The sequence below is a fragment of the Paramormyrops kingsleyae genome, chromosome 20, assembly GCF_048594095.1.
Source record: "Paramormyrops kingsleyae isolate MSU_618 chromosome 20, PKINGS_0.4, whole genome shotgun sequence".
Classification (NCBI taxonomy): Eukaryota; Metazoa; Chordata; class Actinopteri; order Osteoglossiformes; family Mormyridae; genus Paramormyrops; species Paramormyrops kingsleyae.
In genome coordinates, this window is record NC_132816.1 from 6694959 (window position 1) to 6717494 (window position 22536).

The following is a 22536-nucleotide window of genomic DNA, read 5'->3' on the forward strand; positions in this document are numbered from 1 at the left end:
AAATGATCTTGCCGTGCTTATCTTTGATGAGGAAGGTTCCAGCTGCTCTAAAAGACATGCTGGTTGGCGACCATATCCTTCTCACCTGCCTTGCCTACTATGTTTTAACCCCCAAAAGATCCCTCAGATCTCTTTGCACCAACATGGCTGGTGGGGGTTATATGCGCCTTGAAGGCTCATATACGCGTCTCTCTAAATCATGGTTTGCGGCCACGTTCTGCCGGACTCTATAGGCACCGTCGATGGGGTGCGCCGCCTTCCCATTTACGTCAGCTGTCTGGCAATAACACCGCAGCCCAGAATCGTACGAAGCCTCATTGTCATATGCGACTCAGAGTTGCAAAAATTTAGTCTGACATTATATGATTGTGGACAGAAAACAGTAACAAGTATGCAGTGTGGGAGAAGAGAGCAGCAACTCGATCTCTGGTGGGAGAAAACTGGGTAACAAGCTAGTGAGGTCGTTTTGCTCTGGATCTGGGCGGAGATGATGTCATGAGGGAGCAGCTTCACTCGACACGGAGATCCACCGCCAGTATTCCACCCCCCCCCGGGATGTTCCTCTGTGAGATCAACAGCCGCTCGGCGCCAAAACGACAAACACGTCTCCCATTCCCCAGTAGCCCCCGGCAGTCACGGCCTTATCCCCCCCCCCCGGCCTGTGATTATTCTCTTGTCCCCGTTTCCGCTCCCCTGCAAGCACAGTGGAGGGTGCCCCAGGATGTTATTGTGCACAGATAATGGAAAATAAATAATAAATACGCAGAGAGTCTCCACATCCTCTGAAGAAACAGCCGGCTGAGACTCTTTCCCACGGCGTACGGGGGGTGGGGGCCGGCATTGTTTGGTTGGCGATGTCCATTATCTGGTTTGCAGCATCGGTTTTCTCGAGAGCATCTGAGGCTGCCAGCAGGGGGCGCTGAGCGCCGGGTACAAGGTGCATAGAGGCCCCACTAACAGCTGTTTTTCTTCACCGCGAGTCTCCAGGATGATCGACACCCCATCTGGCCTGAGGTGGATCGACGGCTTTCTGCTTAAATCCTGTCCTGCAAGTTGGAATTTGAGAGCCTTTAGCGGCTTTAGCATGGGCAGCTACAACTACATGTCATATATAAAATGATGTCAAAGCACTCCAACCTTCACCCGGACTTTCCCAGCGTGTCACAGCACACCCCAACCCATCTCCCCCTGGATCAGGCGTGGGTGGGTATGAACGTGCATCACTGATACGGACCGAAATTGCTCAGCGTAGGTTTAAGGGGATGTGGTGTCACATGACCTGGCCTCCCTGTTATTGTAGACCTTTTCTCAACACTTCACTGCGTCTGCCATCCAGTGAGAACCAGAAGGAAGAACAAGGAACCAATCACAGGTGGGATATCTAGTGGGCGGGACCTCGTTTATGGGGCGTGACCCCCTGTGGCAGGCCTCTGCAGTTGGGGGTTAACTTCCTGTCCATGAAGTAGAGCATGCCGGGATCTGCGGGGTCCTGCTCATCTCTGATTGGCGACTTTGAAACACTCTTTAGCCTCCCCTTACCAAAACTGGGGTCTCTTTCATCCCCCATAAGATGGCTCAAAGACTGATGGCCTGCCACCGCCCCGGCCTGCCACGTCTAGAAGGCCCATCAGGCAGTCCTTGCCCATTTCTGTCCAGCCCGGTATCCTCCCGTGTTTCATCAGACATGCTGCGTTTTGGCGCTAAGCAGACTAATGGTTTGACTTTTACTTCCTCTTACTGGCTCTGCCCCCACCCACCCCACTGCCGCCATCTTTTGGCTGCTTTCTGGAGGAGATAAGATCCTAAATCCCCGGGACAGAAGCAGGCTGGCCCCTCTTTCAGCATATGGTGGGAGGCTGTTATGCAACACGGCGACACGTCCGCGTCCAGTGCGGGACACAGCTGGTGCACTACTCAGGCACTTAAAAAGGCCGTTTTACGGGGCTCGGTGGAACGTCTCCTCCCAGCAGCTACACCTGGAATATCAGGCCCCGGCTCCCTGTCTATTATTACTCCATTAGGTGCCAACATTAGAAACCTGGCCTTGCTGATAACTCCATCCTTCAATATGGCCCATTTGGTACAGCCTCTTGTCACAGGTTACACTGCATTTAATATGCAATATTTTAATATTAAAGCTACTTTATCATGGTCTGTTTTTTTAGATTACATTTTATAGTTTTAATGTGCTGAAGTATATTTGTAAATATTCAACAACACACAGTAATAAGAATCCTCCAAAGCATGCAGACTGATGGGGGGGGGGGGGGCAAAAGTGTCAGGAGAGCACAACACTGCTGGGAGGGGGGGGGTCAGTCAGGAAAGCCCCCCCCAACCCCAGTGCTATATTTCCCTACTTGCTATCCCTCTGCGGTCGTCCTTCAACCCCCACCTCCATTCACTGTGGCCTTGTCTGTTTATCCTCCAAAAAAGTTCTTCCTTCCTTGCCCACAAATAGAGCTCCCCCACCCCTGCAAATGTGTTTGGCAGGGCGGGGGGCGCCATGCTGGTCTCCCGTGGCCTTCAGCTCTGCACACGTGGGAAGCCTGTCGCCCCTGGGGGAACTGCATCACACATCTGCAAACTGCAGGGCGGCAATATAACACGCTATAGAAAATACCCCTCGGAAGCAGGGTGGTGAAGCATGTCCCTCAGAGGCCGTACGTCCCTGCCACTTGGGATCGGACTCATCGCTTGAGGCAGAAATACAGGAAGTGTCTTTCTTTGTTTCATTTCAGTGTCCTGTGTGTGTTTTTGCGAAGGCTTGAGATGGAAAAGGGAGCGACTGGGGTCTGTGTCCTTTCAGCTCTGCGTCCTTAATGCTCTGTATCGCCTGAAACTTTGCTGTTATTTTTGTGCCGATTATCGCCGTCATACACGGATCATGGAGCCGCCGCGTCGGGTGAATCACTCAAGGGGAGAGGAGACCTTTTGGGGCCCAGTCAGCCAGGAGACACAGCCCTGTGGGGGGCGATCTTGGACAGGCACGGTATTGCATTAGATTAGCACTGTTGCAGTTGTTGCTTTGCTGCATACTTGCTTAGATTATATGTATATATGGTAATCATTTGATTTATATATTTCACATAAAAGTATATAATGAAATGCAAACTGCCACCTCTTGCTCGCTTTTCTAACCATCGCGGTGGATCGGATCTGGTCTAATTTGCTTAGCAAATCAACACATATTCTACAGTTAGGCCGTTTGCTGAAACCGCTCAGGTTAATTATCCTACTCTTGGCACAACGGATCCAGCCCTGGCATCAAACCCAGGCGAGATTTTGTGCACGGTTCGTTCCAGATGGGGAGTAAAAGGGGGAGTATTTCCCTCCCTGCGTGGGTGTGAAGTGACATGAATGAAGGAGCCCAGTCTGGGTAGCTGGAGGCGCTTTTGAAGCCCGCAGGTGCGTCGCGGCTAAAAGGCTCAGTGCTCAGGGAGAGAGCGTGACCCCCGGCGGTAACGCAGGCAAAGGCTCAGTGCTCAGGAGGAAAGCGAGACCCCCGGCGGTAACGCAGGGAAAGGCTCAGTGCTCAGGGAGAAAGCGAGACCCCCGGCGGTAACGCAGGCCGCCACGAACACGCTGGGGTGCAGTGCGGCCCTCTGGCCTTCGTTTCCTTGTCAAAGGGTTATGGGGTGGGACAGAAGCCCCCCCCCCCAGCAGTCAAACATCACGGCTTTAAAGCATGAACCGCAAGGCCGGCTCCCACAATGGGGCCCGCAAAGCGCCCCCAGCACGCCCCGTGGTGTTCAAACGCCCCCCCCCCGCCCCCCCCGCAGCCCAAGCGCATCGCTCTGCTCCGCCTACTTCTCTCCTGTGGAGCGGAACAAGGTGAGAGTCCTTGACACGGATGGGAAAGCGTGAATCACTGCCCCCCCACCCCCCTGCATGCATCAAAGACCACAGGATCACGAGACATAACTCTCTGCCCACCCCTCAAAAAAAAAAAAAAAAAACATTGCTTCAATCTACATGCTTGATTCTTCACCATGGATACCAGTCGGGAATTTAGGTCTCGCGTCATACAGTGAGGCACATCGCCACAGCGCAGCTCATACGGTGAGGCACATCGCCACAGCGCAGCTCATACGGTGAGGCACATCGCCACAGCGCAGCTCATACGGTGAGGCACATCGCCACAGCGCAGCTCATACGGTGAGGCACATCGCCACAGCGCAGCTCATACGGTGAGGCACATCGCCACAGCGCAGCTCATACGGTGAGGCACATCGCCACAGCGCAGCTCATACGGTGAGGCACATCGCCACAGCGCAGCTCATACGGTGAGGCACATCGCCACAGCGCAGCTCATACGGTGAGGCACATCGCCACAGCGCAGCTCATACGGTGAGGCACATCGCCACAGCGCAGCTCATACAGTGATTCGTCAGGCCCCCAGTGCCACGGATTACCCATGTCATTGGGGGCCTGACCAATCACTGCGTGAGCCTACGAGGAGCAGTCTGGCGCCCTCTCTCCCCGCCAGCGCCACTCTGCAAACAGACCCGGGGAAGAATACGGTTCTCCTGAACCGGCGTGTTTGGTCTGACATCCAGAAGCTAATCCCACATTATTTGAAAGAACATGTGACAGACGCATGTAAACAGACATGCGTATACCCTCATGTGCACAAATATCGTAAAATCGGACCATTCCATGTAATATTCATGATGCACGACTGGCTAATTTAGCCGAACTTAGATGTATACAAATCTGCAGTTAATTAATAGCCAGACTCTCCACTAGCTATAGCCAATAACTGCATTGTGAGCCATTCCGGTATCATTCAGAAGCAAGACTCGAACCCACGGCTTCTCTCAAAAGAAATACAAGATTTTTACAGACCTACGGTAAATATTATAACATTTAAGTTGCATTCCCACAGCAACACACACACAATCCAGTCGGCACCGCTGCACTCGTTTCAGAGCCTGACGTCACACTGGGAAACCTGTCATCCAGAAGGAAGTTCTATCCCCAGATCAGGATTTCGGAGGTCTGCAGATCCACACCGCCAAGCCAAATAAGCATTCACACTTATTAAAGCAATCCGTCCCGGTGTGGCGCGGGCCAGACTGCAGGCCCGGGGGGGGGGGGGGGGGGGCAATTCCAGAGCAGTTTCTCACTGCCCACACACACAGATGCGATTATCCTGAGACCCCAGAGACAAATCCGGCCATTAGGAATTCTTTCAATGAACTGGCAGCACACATTATCTATAAATCACTTTGCTTTATTTAAATCAGCGTTAGGCAGTTATGCTATGAACAAAACGAAAAATAAAAGCAAAATAAAAGAACAAAAGACCCAGTTACAATAACTGCAGTTGGCACTGGATGAACCCTTATGGAGAAGAAAAATGATATATAGAGAACGTGAAGTGTGTCCAATATACAGGAGTCGAACAGGAAGGTAAACACCAGCTCCCAACGTCTTGGTGTTGAGTCAGAGTTTGTTTTATCATCATCATCATCCTTATTATTACTATTATTATTATTATTATTATTATTATTATTATTATTAACACCCCCTGCCCCCCCCTGAACAGCACAGTGAGTCAAAGTAATCCCCGTCCCTTAATTAATTTTATTGGACCGTGTAAGAAAGACGGGATGTACTCGCTTTTAGAGAGGAAATGGAAGGAAAGATCCCAGAAAGAGCAACTCTGACCCTGTGAACCGTTTCGCCCCAAGATAGTGTCGCCATGGCGATTAAAGGAAAAGCGAGGAGGGGCCGCTGCCTCCGCGCTTCATTAGAGGGGAGCAGAGGCGGGAGCTCGCTCCATCAGGAATGCCCCACCCGTGTTAGGGTGCAGGGCGGGGGGTGTCCGGAATGGCCTCGGACGAGGCAGACACATAGACAAAACCCCTCCACCCAAATTCTCTTTCATGGGCAACAAGCCCACCCTCTGGAGTGCCCCAGTGGGCGGGACAAAACGGGTAGAGTTTCGGGGGGGGTGGGGGTGGGCAGACAATAAGAACACTGATTGCAAGCAATTTCGCCTGGACCAGGCCCCCTGTGGAGGCGCTGATGCGACCCGGCCCTCGGCAGCCAGACCAAGGGCAGCAAAAAATGTATATATATCCAAAGGTTGTTAGGAATGCTTCAAATCTTCCACCAGTCATGTGAATCTGATCCCTGCCACCCCCCCCCCACCAAACACAAACATGCCCACCCACCCCCCCCACCCCCAACCAGACATGAGTGCTTATGAGGAATAACTAGCAAAACAAAAGAGGTGGTGGAAGAGAGATATATGAATATATATATATATCATGGGTGCAGTGGGGGGACGCTGCTTTATCTGACGGTCACCCCCAGCTTCTCCAGCACCCGCACGCCCTTCTCCTGGTACTCCTCCCGCGTCAGCCAGAAGTTATCCTTGTCCTTCATGATGTCAGCCAGCACGGCCCCGCCCAAGAACACCATGTGCTTGCGTCGAGGGGGGTCCTCAATCCGGATCTTAAATTTCTATGAAGGGAATGGTGGTGGGGCGGGGAGGGGAGGGGCGGGCAAAGAGGGCGAAATGTAGTAAAAGGTTTATGTGCATGTTAGTTTGTTTTATGGAATCCTATCCATCCACACAAATGGTCAGTAAGAGTTTATCAAACCAGAACGTGCACATACACACCGGGGATCATCAAGATTAAAGCATTTGGGTGTAATTAGCAGGATTCCGGTCCTACACATCTAATTGTTTCAATGCATACCGAACAAGGAAACTCAAGGAAAAATTTAATTACAATTTGTAGCCTAATTAAAAAAAAATAATAATCTAAATCACACATTTGAAAAGGCTGAGTGGCTCAGAGTGCTTCAAGCTGGCCAATTATTGAAAGTGTCCATTCTTCTAGACAGGAAGCTAGTTAGATGCCTACAGCCCAAACAGTGTCTGTTTCATGTGGAACTGACTGATGTTTAAATACGCAGCCATGAAAGGCAGACTTCAGCGGAGTCCCAGCGACAGATCGTAAATAATGCCCAGGGATCAAGATGTGAAACACCGTGCGATTGGCCAACCCTGTCTTGACTGCATTAGGAGAAGTCAGAGGATTCGCCATGCAGTTTCAATGTAACGACGCTGCCAAAATATGCTCGCAATGTGCCACCTGGTGGCCAGTCAGTGTCACACCAGCATAAATTACAGCCACTGGCGATATGCCGGACGATACTTTGTACTGATGCCTTGAGACTGCAGTAGTCTCTGTAGCAATGGTGAGCGTAAACATCTCCTACAGTGTTTAACAATATACCATACCGTGTTTTTTTCTGTGTTTGATCAGATCAACTTGGACCAATTAATTTACTGGTATTTCAGTTACAGTAATTATGTAGAGTCATTATTTTCTTATCATATTCAACAATCTCCACTTACGATGGGTTCCGATAGGCCCATCATGCATCGAGGAGCATCTGCACAACCTTAATCTTCGTTAAAACCCGAGTTAAAACTGAGGTTTGCCCGTGCTGCCGGTGTCGGGGGGCGGATCGACGCGGCGGGTCGGCACTCACCGAGAGTTTGTCCACGTCGCCCTTGAGCACGCGCTCCAGGTACAGCTGCTTCAGCTCGCGCTCCAGCCGCGACGGCAGCCCTGGGTACATGGTGGAGCCGCCCGACAGCACGATGTGCTTGTAGAACTCCGCCCTGGTGGTCACAAGGGGTAACACACCGTCAAATCCCAAAAGCTCCCAGATAAAAACACAGCCTCACACAGGCTGGGGTGAGAGGGGAAGAAATCGTTATCGTTACTGCTACAGCACACTGACGCACCACAACAGTAGATCTGGCGAATAAAATGGCTTCTTCCCATGTGTTCTTATCCTATGCCCTGGGGCTGAGATCTGAAACCAGCACTTGCGATTGGCCCACCGTCAGGTGGCCCGCATCAGTCCATCTTCCAGCAGTTCACCCAGGACCGCCAATACAGGGCACAAGTCTGGGGTACGCCATGAATGGGATGCCAGTTTTTCCACAGGGCACACACTCACACATATGCCCATAATGTGCCACCTGGTGGCCAGTCACTATCACTACAGCATAAAGTGAGGCCACTGCTGCAATTATAGGCAAAACACAGGAATTTTTATAGGAAACGGAACTATGCAGAAGAGTACAAGGTATACAAATGCTCCTCACTTTATGATGGTTGAACTTGCATATATGTGATATGGGAAATTCCGAGACCCGACATCTAACTGCATTACGCTGAAAGGTGTGAGGAAGCTGGAGTTCCCAGTGGAAATCCCCAAACCAGTGTAACATTTCACACTTCCCATATGCTTTCCCGTTATTATTCTAAGACAATATAAACATCGGCCAACATCAACAAATGTCCACTGGTTGAATAATGAAAGGTGTAAATGGCACAAGGTGTGATCTTTCAAATAAGTAAAGCAGTGGACTTCGGCGGGGTGGGGGGGGGGGGTCAGTACCGGGTGTCGATGTCGGCCGCCTGGATGGTGTTGAAGAGAAGCTCAGCCACACCCACACCCTCCACGTTGATCAGGTGGGGCTGGAACAGAGCCTCAGGGGCCTCGAACCTCTCCCCGCCCACTTTGATGACCCGGCCGTCAGGGAGCTGCCGGGAGGGGGGGGGGGGGATGGGGGGGCACAGCTGTCAGCAGCGGGGTCTCGTGAACCTGGGTTCACATTATAATGCAACTAAATCCTAAATTACTGAGCAAACCAGCTGAATATACAAAATCACAACAGTCACCCAAGAAAAAGGAAAACACATCGAGCCACCTTCCGGGCTCCAAGCCCCTGGCCCAGTTAGCACTGATAATGGCCTGTATGGGAATTTTCTCTACTGATTACTTGGCAGCAAATCCAGTTTATGTGGAAACAAGGACTACTTCATGAGTTCTTAACCCCCTAGGGTCTGAGGCCTCTTTTCCACTTTCGGGGTAGTCTGACAAGCCTTGACATTTTAAAATATTTCACTGATCTAAAAAACATTTATCCCAAAGGGTTACATTTGCTTTTATTCAGCACAAACTCAGCACCAATAATCTGAGACCTCTTAGAATGTTAGTATTCTATTTTTTGTTAAAATCAACTTTAAACATATACTTTTTCAAAAACCTATTTTCAGACATGCTGAGAAATTGTAAAAAAATCACATTATAGACATTTCTAGCCAAGACTTTTGAGCTCTGAAGCTTATAGACACAGGGGTTGGCTACACATAGGTGAAAGTGACATTCTGAAATTTTATGTGGTTTGATTACTGAAGTGTTAGCACTTTAGAGTGACACTCTTTTTCTCAAAGTCAGTGGTCTTCACAATGAATATTGATGAGATAGGTGTCCTCACACCTGTAGTAGTTTGCATACTGTCAATGGCCCATCAGTCTGGAATGTCACTGCACCCCACACCCATCACTTTGGAAAGGCAGTTTGAAGAGCAAGAAAAGTAGCAACAATAAAATCCCGTTCACAGTTTATTGGTAGATGAAATTAAAAATGAAAAACTGTGACTATATAAATATAGAAAGCGATAAATATGATGCAGTGACTACTATTAACGCTCTGGGGACGAGGGCATCGTCGACCGCGTATCTTTCTCGTGTATTTCAGTTTATATCTCGCTGAAATCTCGCTGTAGAATCATGAAAAAAACAGACTAAATCCGTTATCTGTCTTCTTTTCAAAACTTCAATTGTCGGAAGTATTAAAGTTTTTAAAATTAGGTTAAATAGGCAAAAAAGTGAACCACGTCACCTTTCTTCGTTTTACTTGTATCGGGGGCATGCAGTACTGCTCTCAGCTGAAGATCGCTATTCACATTCTAAATAGGCTGGGTTTGGATTGGAAAGGAATTGTGGGATATGGCCTTAATATTTTAATAAATGTTCAAAATGAGGAAGCTTCAAGGATGTATGAAGCATAACTTCACAGGACGTATGATGCACGAGTTGTATTGTGGGTAATTCGCAGAATGTGGCCGCCATGATGGCTCCGGGACGCACCGTGTAGGACTCCACCAGCACAGTGGTCTCCAGTGCCAGCTTCTGCTCCTGCTCGATGTTGTAGCCCACGTAGCAGAGCTTCTCCTTCATCATGCGCACCGTCTCGAAGTCTGCCGAGTGGTTGAAGGCGTAGCCCCTCAGAAGCAGCAGCTGTGGCAGGGTGGGACACGGAGTCAGGGAGGGGCTGCATCACCGGGAGACTCACAGCCAGTGAAAAGAGCTCAGGCCAGATGCATACGTACAGTAACTCTGTATACATCACGCTGTGTATCACATTACATTGTCAGTACTGTGCAGAAGCCTTAAGAGGCTGAAGAAAGCCATGGTGATAAATATGTGAGCAGTAAGTGTAAGATGTTAGGGAAGGGGGCAGGGCACCTTGAGGTCGCGGCTTAGGGAAGGGGGCGGGGCACCTTGAGGTCGCGGCTTAGGGAAGGGGGCGGGGCACCTTGAGGTCGCGGCTTAGGGAAGGGGGCGGGGCACCTTGAGGTCGCGGCTTAGGGAAGGGGGCGGGGCACCTTGAGGTCGCAGCTTAGGGAAGGGGGCGGGGCACATTGAGGTCGCAGCTTAGGGAAGGGGGCGGGGCACCTTGATGAGATAGCGGGTGATGTCCCTCCCTGCGATATCCAGCCGCCTGGTCAGGTGGGGCAGGGAGAAGCCCTCGTAGACGGGGCAGATGTGTGTGACTCCGTCACCAGAGTCGACCACCACACCCGTCAGCAGACCTGAGAGCAGGGACGGATCAAGCGACAGCGCTATGTGAAGTTCTCTCCACCACTTTGATTTTACTTAGAAGAAATTCATTTCCAAATCAATACCATGAATAGTAGAATAATAATAAACAGTAATGAAACAGAAAAAGACCAAATGATTTCAGTAAAAGAAGTAACATAGCTGAATATGACCACCAGGTGGCAGCATCTTCACAGGAACAGATACTACTCAGGTAAACAGGCATATGTACCGATAATAACACATCATAACTACCTCACTGCATGGGAGAGTGGGAAAGGAGTCGCTCTCCTACCTTGAGCATAGAGTGTCAGCACTGCCTGAATGGCAATGTAAACACCCGAGAACTGATAGGTCTCGAACATCACCTGAAAACGAGAGTAGAGGCGCCCACCTTGACATCAGCTCAACAAGAGCATGGACATGTGTTTATAGCACAGCAAGGCCATAGTAAAGGTCACCACTCACCAGGAAAAATCAACTTCCCATTAGTGCATAAAGGCTTTGAATGGTTTCAGGTTACAGACCCGGGGGAGAGTGCAGCCCCACACGCATGCCGTACCTCGATGATCTTCTCCCGGTTCTTGGTGGGGTTCATGGGCGGCTCGGTGAGGAGGATCTTGCAGTTGCGCGACTCGATGTTGAGCTTCTCGGGTCCGAAGGTGTAGTCCCACAGGTGCTTCATGTCGTCCCAGCTGCGCACGATGCCGTTCTCCATGGGGTAGTTCACCTCCAGCATGGAGCGCAGTTCGCTGGCTTCGTCTCCCACCATCAGGTCCTGCCGGGGGTGGGGGGTGGGGCTCAGGTTAATAGTCTTGGCTGTGGTGGCACCAATGTCCCATATGACTATTGAGCCATTCTGGGTCTACAGCAGCCTGATCTTTAAGAGGAAGAACGCTGGTTGTATTTCTTTAAGGACTGGCTAAATATTCACATGCGGGCCTCCAAAATGCACCCACCCACTAAACTCATCTAAAGTGAGGAGACAAGTCACACACGCATGGGGTGTAGAGGCTGAACTTGGCTGCGTCACATGGTTAATGATGTCACAGCACACATGCGGCACCCAATGTATAACGCTAGCCTACCATGGATGCTCGGGGGCAGAGCAGGCGACTGGGCGCTGGCCATGTCAAAAGGTTTAAAGTGTGGCGAGAACAGGACACACCAAGGCAGGTATGGCTGTGATGATGTACTGCTAAGGGGGGGGGGGGGTCACATACATGGGCAGTGGCTTCCTCTGATGGAACGGGGGGAGGTTTGAGCTTCAGATCGTGACTGGCAAAATGAGGCTCTGAAGTGCGCCATAGGTTAGAGTACCGTGCCCTGTCAGCCACTGATTGGTTTAATCCAACAGGAGTCAATGAAGTAACCAATGGGAGGCGAGTCAAACCAAAATGGTGGGGGACAGTCTACAGTAATCCAACCCACTGTGGATTTCAAAGCCTCACTGCTCCTTTTGGTGAACGGTCACAATGTCAAATTCGAGAAGTTTTGTCTTGCTTAGGAAATTCCCCTTTAAACATGTGGAGATGCAATTTTGTATACTAGAGTTGGTCCAGAAACACAGAGGGGGGGGGAAAAAATGTTGGAAAGCTGTCCCGAAACAAAAAGTTAATAATTCCTAATAAAAATTCCTTGTTTCCAGTCCTTTATGAATTCATCTGACCATATTGACTGGAGTAGGCGGGCACAGACAAGATCCCACACTACTAAACTGCTCATTTAGAGTCAAACACATCTGGAAAGCAGGCAACCACTGAATGACATCTACAGGGAAACTGACGCAGCCACAGACGTCTCCGTTCCCAGTCACTCACATGACCCGTTTTCCCCCCCATTGCATTAACACATGGATGAGTAGTCAGTCCGTTTCGGCTCTGCAAAGAGTGCAAACAGCTCAGTGAGATGAGATGCAGAGCCTCATGAAGGCAGCTCCCTGAGCTTTGCATCACTAATTACCCAGCATGCATAGTGGGATATCAACATGCACTCCAACGTTAGTAACCGTTATACCCACATCCATTGACACTGCATTGCTGTAAGTCTTAATTTCTTTCTTCTGCAGTTTAAAGTGTTTTTTTTTTACCCTCACTATACCTCCTTCACAAACCTTCAAGATCTTTCTCCTGAGCACCTGCCGATATATAGGGCTTCTTCTGAAAAAATTCACAGTCCCTGAGCAGCGTGAAAATACCTCAGATCCTCTGCTACAATAGTCTGAGTGACGCATATGTCACTCCTTGTCTGGATAGGTGCTTTTAAACAGCTCATTAAGCCTCATTCTCAAAGCACTGCTTTATCGGAGGTGAAATCTTAACGACTTTATGGAAAATTTTGTGCTTTCATCGCCGTAAAAAACTGGCGATAGCTTTATATGGATGACACGCGTGCCAACACGTCTCAGGTCCTGGGTATAAAATAGCAGATGCCTTATGTTTTAGGTGTAGGGTTTTACTGGGTTCAGCTACATGAAATATAAATGGGTCCCATGAGTGATGGCAGATGACTACATTTCTATTCAGGGGGGATTTCTATTAAGAACCTGAAATTAAAAACCGAACGCAGGACGAGTATTCTCCTCTCTGTAAACTAACACACGTAAACATGAATTATCCTTAGACGCAAACTAAAATAGCCGCACACTCCAGTCTCCCACAAGATGGCGCCATCCATAAGCTGATAGGTCAATTATTTTATTTAGCAGATGCTTTTATGCAAAGCAGCATATATATTTGAGAAAGCAGGGATAAGGGCCCAATAGTGACGTGACTGTGCCGACACTGGGGTTTGAACCGGTGACCCCGACCGCACCACCGGGCATCTTTCAGTGGGACCTGGCAATACTTCCACATAACCGAGACCCCAAAGCTCAAAGACGCTGGTTTCAGTTCATCTTCAGAATGGAGGACGGCCGCTTTAGGACGCAGAAGCTTAGGGAAACTGGAAATTCCTTATTGGCTACTATGGGAAATTGGCTGTGAGCTGAACATCATGGTGGGTGACATGCTATATTAAGGCTAATCTGTGCATCTGTGCAGCTCTTCCTTTTCCATATAGGGCACGGACCCTCACGACGGCAAACGAACATCTGCACCCTACAAACGATGGTGTCTAGGTACCAGGAAAACAGTCAAATCCTTCCTAGTTTAGCATAAAAAATAGCGGTCAGTCAGATAAATCATGTATCTGTAGCAGCCGTCCAGAAATGAGTCACATGTGTCAGGCAGGAAGCCATGCTGAAGAAGGTGCTAACCAATGATCTCAACGATTTATCAAACTGACCGGCTACATGCCAACAGCCCGAGACGAGAGTGGGCGGCCATTTTAACGCAGAGGCTTCTCACACTGCTGGAAAATGTCTAACAGCGAGCTTCCCTAAAAGGAAACGGTTAATGGTCATTGCGTTCAACTTTACTTCTGCTAAATACACGGCCAGGACGTATCTCTGCAGTCGCATGTGAAAACTAGTTTCGTTCTTTTGTGCAATTCTCCTCTGTGGGCAAACTTGTGGCCTTTACCAGACATGAAGTACTATGTATTGAGCCAGAAAAGTAAAAAAATAAATAATAATAGTAATAGTAAAAAAAAGAATTCAACTGAACACAGGTTATGGAAAGGGGAAAATAGAAAGGAGAAGTAGAAAAAAAACGAAACAAGACATTTTGAAAAAATTTGGGGGGGGGGGGGGGAGTTAAGTCTTACTGCTGAGAGACCAAGCAAGGCAGCATTGCGTCCGCGGCCAAGCAAATGGGGGGGGGGGGGGGGGGGGCACGCCAAGCCACACTTACCATCTTTTTGTTATTCTACTTCAACAGGTGAAAGAAGAGGGAGAGAGAGAAGGCGGAAGCAGGTCAGAGAGGAGAGGAGAGGAGGCAGAGAGGCAGCAGGATGGAGGCTTTGGTTCAAGGTGATTACAAGAGGCACTGGAGTCACCATTACCCATGGTGCACTGGGAAAGTGCACCACACACTGGTTTTGGAGCAACATGAGAAGTGTCTGTCCTTAAGGCACCAGCAGCTGCCTAGAGGACAGGGGGGGGTCCCATTCAGCCAGCGATGGAGTCACCGCACTGCATTAAATGCAACTCCGTGTGATTTAAAGAGGAAAGGTCCTGGCACTGAGCCAAACCATCACCACCACTAAGCGGCAGGGGGCAGCTGGCCAGGGGCTGGGGGCAAACGGCGTTTCCTATCTAGCAGAGATAAAACACCAAGTAAACTCATCTAGAAAAGCTCATTTAAAAAAAAAAAAAAAACCCTTCAAATCCTGAAAAACTCAATCATTTAACAGTCATCAGAAAGCTGAACACGACGACTTAATGTGCACCGGAAGTCCTCAAATACTCCTTAAAAGGGTTAAACACTCAGGAAAATAACGAAGCATTAATCTTTATTGACAGACATAGTGGTGTAACCAGTGTTAAGGGCCTTCGGACTGGGATACATCAGAGGGACCGTCAGCATCATAACAGCTGGTATCAGAACAGAGGCTCTGGGCAAGGGGGGGGGCGGAGATGGAGGCGATGCTCGGGGGGAGCAGGAGCCCGGGCGCCCAGGGAAGGCAGACGGCCTACCTTGATCTCGATGTTGCCCACTTTGGCCGTAGAACGGATGATGGGTCGTCCCACCAGGGCTGGGAAGATGTGCTCGGGGAAGTTGGAACCAGCATAGCCACACTTCACAAACTGGGGGGGGGGGGGGGGGGGGGGCGGCAGAGAGAGAGAAAATTATTGTACTTGCTGATCATTTACAGTCCTTTGCATATTTTATTCATCACTGAAACACTAGATTAGCTGACAAACATATTTATTCCTATATATAGATAAGTGATTAAACAGGCATTTCAGCGACACAATGATCAGCGTGTGTGTGTGTGTTCGGCTGGCATCCCATCCAGAGTGCACCCCCGCCTGGCACCATGTCCTGCCTGGGATCGGCTCCAGGCCCCCCAGGGACCCTGTCCATTAAATGCATGGATGGATGGATGGATGACAGGATCACATTAGTGAGCGCGGCTGTGGTCCCCGGAAGCACGTCCGGAAACTCTCGGGGGGGGGGGGGGGGGGGACCGCGTGGAGTGTCTGCAGTCTCCAGCGGGCCGTCTGACAGTGACAGGCCATGTAGCAGCCGGGTAACTGCAAGCATCTCAGCTCAAACCCCAGCAAGGAAACTCCAGACTCACACAACTAACTACTTCATGAAACTATTCAAAGGAAAAACCTGGTTATAGGGATCAGATGTGCATATAGTAAATGAACACAGACCACAGTATTAATCTTTGATAAGAATCTAAAAGACCCTTTTAGCTGTCAACATTATGGGTGATTTTATATTGTGGACAATATACAGCTTATTAATTGAAATTAATAAAACCACTAAATCATAAAATCCTGCAGACAGAGAATGCCTGCCAGGTGACACAAGAATCCCTTGCTAAAGTTATTTTTTATGATGGAACCACAAGGCAGCCTCTATGAACACGACGAGCCTCTTAAGCCAGTGTTACATACTGAGCCAGAACCCACAAGGTCACACCTCCAGCCTCGACCTACATGAGAAGACGTCCGTTTTGTGACATTACCGGAAACGGCAAGATTAACATCTTTTAAGAAAGCGAGTTTTCCCTCAAGTAGAGGAAACGATCTGTGGATGATTATGGGGAAAAAAATAAACAGCCAAACCTGGAAAATACAGCCCTCTGAACCTACCGGAGTCAGCGAAAGCTGGGGAATGACGCGAGGGCGGGAATATGGGGCTACAAACCTACCAGTGCTATCCAGGGGCAGCTCCGCCTACCATCACCATCTCACCATCAACAGGCAGCAATGAGGGAAATATCACACACAGCCTGGCTCAGGGCGGTAAATAATTAACCACTTACAGAATCTAGCAATAAAACAATAAAATGGTGAGAAGCGGAATTATATCTTTCCCGTACCTCAAACTGGTATCCTATCCAGTGTACACCCTACACTGCATCCCTGGTCAGGATAAGCGATGGATGGATGGATGGACGGACAGACAGACGGGTGGATGGCCTGCTTTTATAAAGCCTTGTCTGACTCTCCCCCCCCCCCCAACCAGCACTAATTTCTAAGTCATGTTGGGCTTCAAATAACCATCTCGCCAAGTTCTGAATCTGGCCAGGCCACAGCCCATGACGACCTCACAACCAATTATCAGAAAACTCATTACACCCCCCTAAAGACCTGAACCTAGCAACACGCTAATATCCTTCACCAATCATGACAGACACAGTAGTAGAGCGCCCCCAAAAGGCAGGGCAGAAAGCAGTCCCGCTTAAAGGGGTCCCTCTCTGCAGACGGGCACTCGAACCACAACAGAAAACAAAAGGCTCCTTTGGGCCAATGGCTCTGTCCTGAGATGGCCGGACAACAGCGCCACCTGTCACTGCAGGGCTGTAAAAACAGCAGCACAGACGGCCTCCGGTCATCTCATTACACAGTGATGCGTTTCCCCTGTACGCATGACAGCCACATTAGCTCAGCCTGAGGCTGTGGTTTGCGAGTGGCTCCCACTTCCTCTCGAGCCGACGGACACGGCGACAGCGAGAGCTTTTCAGAGACAAAGAAGCAAGCGGCCAGCCATCATGTAGGGCTCTTCAGGCGGAGCCACGTTGGCCTCCCCTGCAGGTAACAAGCAGCCCTTCGCCATGCCCTCCGTTTCGTTCGGGGGCTGCTGGCTTGTATCTTCATCTACCGCAAACTCTTCTTCGGGCTCCAGATGAAGAGAAAGACTCAACCCAGAGCAACTCTTCTCTGCATTTCCACAGGTCTCTCTGACACATTCAGCGCTGCTGCCCGAGGAGACTGGAGTGTAGGTCCTGAAAAGAGGCTCTGATATCCCTTTGGCTGTAGGTGGCGCTGTGCTAGGCTGACCTTTGATAGCTTTAAATCGCCTCCCTTTTGTATTTATAGGATATTTAATATAACCATCAAATCCATCTAATTACTTCCACATCACTGACCAGCTGCCTCCGAACCAGGATCAACCAGCACAGGTACTCATCCCGATGGCAAGTTTAGTTCTGCAGTAAAGGGCACAGACTGAGTCCAGGCTAAGGTTGAACAACAAAAAACAACAGACGTTATCTGAGGGTTTAAGTGAGTCTGATCTTCAGGTTACAGGCCAACAGAAAAAAAGCGGAGCATCCTTCTGATCCAGGCACAGCACCAGAGGCACAGCACCAGAGGCACAGCACCAGAGGCACAGCACCAGAGGCACAGCACCAGAGGCACAGCACCAGAGGCACAGCACCAGAGGCACAGCAGCATGCTGTATAAACTGTGTGAAGGTAGAACACAGTGTACAGAAGTGCACAATTCAGTTTTAAAAACATGTTTACGGATTTAAAAAAGTGATCAAAATAAAAACTAAAAGACAAATTTAATATCCAATAGCAGCATTTTTTAAAAGTATTTACAACCTAGAAACGTTATATGTTAAAATTAAAATAACACACTTACTAAACCAGTGCAGGCTTCTTTAGAACAAAAGGTGACAAAAACTGTTTAGGCATCTCAAATGTTTACAAACTTATAAACTGGCCCATGAAGAGCTCCATCTATAAACTGAAAGCAGGGAACTAGATTTGAGATGAAATTCCTGAAAAAACTGGGCTATAGTTTGCTCCAACACAGAGAAAATATCATCTAGCACACATCAATACTACAATATAATTGGCTAATGAGATTATACATTACAACAGAAAAATTAAAGATGCAACAACAAAGACAAAAAAAAAATCCACTTGGTCCCAGACTCTTTCTATTGGGTTTAGATTCATAAAGATCAAAATTAGAATACAAAAAACTCATTTCTCCGGACCTTTGCTTGCCCCTGGCCAAGAGATCGATTACTTTGTTGTGGAAAAGTCCTAACAGGCCAACTATTAAACATCGGTTTCGGGAAATGCTAAAAAAAATTTCCAAGAGAGAGAATCGCATATATCACCTTACAGGCAAACGAGACCTTTTAGAAAGAATTTGGGGATCATTCATAATATTTGCTAAACAATTGAAAGTGAATATTGAAAGCAATACAGAATGGAAAAGAGTTACATTTAATCATGTAGAAACTTCTGTTTTTTTCTCTCTGTCTTGTTCCGTTTCAATTGTAAAATGTATGTTGCATAAAGAGGTTTATAAAAGAATAAAGATCTTCATTCAAAATAAAGACCAAAACAATCAAATGAGGTTTAAGGGAAAACGTACATTTCCTACAACAATCACTTGGGCCATTCGTTAGCTGTGTTACACATTTTATGGTTTTATAACCATTTCAGCTGTTTCATAAACAAAACTGTTACAAGTATGATTCTCCAGAAGTCTACAGGCAATCATGTGTATGCCAATCCACTTGGGCTGGCGAGATCTTATATCAAACAGAATATTTCTCGGGGTCACCCGGCCATGCTGACTTGTCCAACACAAGCAAGAGTTTGCTCCAGAAGACCAGGGAGCAGGGACACAGAACGTGAGGGAGCGGACACTGTCCAGAATGTCCTTTACGAGATTGCCTTCCTGATACACGAGGCACTCAACGCAGCGCCATTCAGTCCTGTTCAGAGAGAGCACCCGGACCCCACAACCTCGCAGGGATCTACTCAAGATGACCACATTCATTCATGCATTTTAAAAAAATGACCATACCCTTCCCCAAAGGCTTATCATATGACTCTTTTCATACAAGTCTGTAGTTGTTTTTTTTAATACTATTACATTTGTCAAAAATATGCAGTAAGCCAGTTCAAAATGCATATCCATCCATCCATGAGGGTCCTAGAAGGTCTGAACACCCAGTCAGGAACTAGGGAGCCAGCACATTGCAGGGCACTCAAAGTGTCTGTAAAACTTACATTTTAATGCTTCAAAAAATTGAAGTACAGACAGAATAGCATAAAAATGCATTTTAAAAGAACCCAAAATTATTCTGACATAATTACTCCTGCATATATCCTTCTATAAAAAATATTGTCAGATATAAAGCTGTTCTGCATTTCAGGTGATATACATGATGCTAAAATTTCAGGTATGTACAGGGCACAAATTTTGCTTCAGTGTTTTGCTAAAACCTTGATTTTAAACTCCAACTGCAGGCATACTTTGTGAGTTTTTAACAGCTGGTGCAGCTTTAGGTTTTGGAATGAAACAACGCTGCTTACATTAGCAATTTTTTGCAAATTTACTGCACAGAGAAGTAGTTTTTTTAATTAAAAAAAAAAAAAAACGTTCCTACGTTCCAAGGGTTCCAGTATAATGTAGTGCTCTACATTAGTCTGACCCGCATAGTTAAAAATAAATATTTCATAGTGACATAGTTTTTTTACATTTACAAAACTCGTACTGGAATCTGGATAAAACGGCATTGGAAACATTTTATTATGCTTTAGTAGGGCCCCTTGTACATACCCAATTTAATAATTTTTCCATTGTATGCATTTATTATTTTACAGTGTAAATTTTCCAAGTAGCCTCATTACCGCCGGCTCCCAGTAAACCACTTCGGCCACCAGAGGAATCCGAGCACGTAATGTTTTAGTCATTTATTTTATTTATTTATTTATCCATCCACCTGGATCCTATCCCAAGCAGGAGACAATGGCACTATAGAAAGGATAGAACGCCTGCAGATTGCAGACTATTATAAATTAGGCGGGATGAAGATATTTTGGTAAATGCATGATGCAGAACAAGCAAACCGTATCACGCTATTTATTTATTTAACAGACAGCTGGTGTTTCACTCTCCGTTTGCAAAAGGGACACGGAGCCCGGGGAAGCGGAGAGAAGTGGACACCTCGCAGGTATTAGAACATATGATGGGAAAGTATTACATTTCATTTAAAATAAAAGAAGAACCAGCGTAGACCGGTGCCATCTTTAAAGACGTGGCGTCGTCAAACTCCCCCCTTTCCTTGATAGCGGAGTCCAACCGTAATCTCAGTTTAAAGCAAGCCCCGGACCAGGTGGTTAATGTGACTACGAAAGCTTCGCCCTGCTGGATCTGATATTAATTCAGTTATAAAGGAGGAGCTGAAAGCATCCCGCATGGGGGCACGTCCATCGGCTGTCATCCTATAAGCCGCCCGCTGGGGTTACAAGGCTGGACAGATGCCACTTTTACCGAACGGAAGCCTTGACATCTTTCCGTATAAATATCCTTCCATGTAAATCAAAAAACTGCTAAGGAGACCGGAATCTGTCCCATAGCGGCTGCATTACCTACTACTAGTTGCATGATTCAGTTGGTCGCTGTGGTGCCTTTTTAACTGGGGAAGGATGAGCAGCTAACGCTGCAGACCTCAGTCACAATGGCAGCAGGAAGAGCCAGCACATTAACGGCACGGCTTTGCTGAGAGAAAAGCAAGATGGAACTGTGTGTCTGACCGAAAAATCCTCTCTATACAGACTGCACCAGTTTAAATGACGAATTCATCCCAGACAAGCTGACAGACAGATTGCTTTACCAGTCCACCCAGTTAGCCACCTAGCTAACATTCCGACTGGTTGGCTACTTCCTGTTTCAGAAAATCAATGTTAAGGCATGAAAATGCATCACGAGAAAACACGGGACTACGGAGATTGAAAGAGGGGAGACAATAAGCTCCCAGACTTACCCCAGTTCCATTGTCACAAACCACCACTTTCCTTCCTTGTCCGTCCATTTTCAAAATCCAGGAACCCACAGACCGTTCCTGATGAACTTTCTTCAACAAGCCGGAAATCGCCGCCCCGGCTCGCGGAAAGGGCTTCTTCCGGTACAATTGACACGTGACGCACTCCGTCCGACCCTCTATGAGATTAACAGCACTAATAGCCAATTACATGTGGCTGATGGGTTTGACCCTTGTTCCTATTTGAGAATGACAATAAATGGCACGCACATCCCAGCCAATTAGAGACGCCAAAGAAAGCCGAGAGGAGGCGGTGTTTTTCTTTCAATGAACAAGAGAGACCCTGGGTGCAGGCCGAGAAAGGGCGTGTGCAATTTTACCCGAGTGACAGAAAAACACTACTGTATATGGACAAATGCTTGATCGAGACAGTCTGCTCATGCACCGGAAACTGTTTGGTTTAGACGCAACATATTGATTATTACCGATAACCCTTTTTTTGTTTTAGTGTTTACCGTTCATTACATTTTGACCAAAGTAATAAGAAATTTCATATGCGTATAAGTTGTAGGTGAACTGGTGAAACAGGTGCATTTTTGGCCAAACCCTTTGAATGACAGCAGCGATAAAATTATCAGATGCAGTACTTCAATTCATGAGAGTTTATGAAACAAGCATCATTTATTTTATGAAAGTTTGTCTTTGGGCTTTAATTCCAATTCAAAATGTCACCCCAAAACCATTTAGCAACACCACCAACCAATGGCATAACTTTGGGTTGAGCATTGGGTCTCCAGACTCGTTTGGGTTCAGACTCGTTTTAATAATGGGGGGTTAACCCCCCCATAAATTACAATCAATGCCACCAACACACCATTAGCATCTCGAATATAAGGCGAGATAAAAATTAAATGAGATACTAATGTTTAAAGGATGGGAAAGGACAAAAAATACTTTAAATTATTTAAAAATAGTATAAGGCCCAGCAATCCATTATTAACTGTCATCTGACTTGTTGCTTCCTCACAATACATACGTTTTTCTCTTCTGTGCTCTATAATTAGTTTCAGTTTTGTACAAGTCTGACAAAATTACCCATTTATTGCGCATCAAAAATCATTTCTGAAAGCACTATAGCGCCCTCTTCAGTTGGTCGATGATTATTGCAGCCTAATTATGTTACCTATACACGAATA

The 22536-nt window shown here is 47.6% G+C and overlaps 1 protein-coding gene across 2 annotated transcripts; it reads right to left on the reverse strand.

Annotated features, from left to right (window-relative positions):
- Window positions 1-5212: 5212 nt before the first annotated feature.
- On the reverse strand, window positions 5213-21496 carry LOC111850806 (actin-related protein 2-B-like). 2 transcript variants are annotated; one of them, XM_072703694.1, is made up of 10 exons: window positions 21344-21496; window positions 15280-15390; window positions 14495-14509; window positions 11266-11481; window positions 10999-11071; window positions 10560-10696; window positions 9972-10121; window positions 8434-8579; window positions 7513-7645; window positions 5213-6471 (listed from the first exon to the last, which is right to left on the reverse strand). In XM_072703694.1, the coding sequence occupies exons 1-10, from the start codon at window positions 21389-21391 to the stop codon at window positions 6301-6303; spliced, it is 1200 nt and encodes a 399-aa protein (XP_072559795.1). In that variant the 5' UTR covers window positions 21392-21496; the 3' UTR covers window positions 5213-6300. The 2 variants fall into 2 exon arrangements, with proteins under 2 accessions (XP_072559795.1, XP_072559796.1); XM_072703695.1 differs by lacking the exon at window positions 14495-14509.
- Between the last annotated feature and the right edge of the window lie 1040 nt (window positions 21497-22536).

Bases quoted from the DNA above. Each gene is read 5' to 3' on its own strand.
- LOC111850806 (XM_072703694.1), bottom strand. From the start codon at position 21,391: ATGGACGGACAAGGAAGGAAAGTGGTGGTTTGTGACAATGGAACTGGG. The intron at 15,391-21,343 runs GTAAGTCTGGGA...CCCCCCCCCCAG, and splicing joins TTTGTGACAATGGAACTGGG to TTTGTGAAGTGTGGCTATGC. The intron at 8,580-9,971 runs GTGCGTCCCGGA...CCCTCCCGGCAG, and splicing joins TGCTGGTGGAGTCCTACACG to CTCCCTGACGGCCGGGTCAT.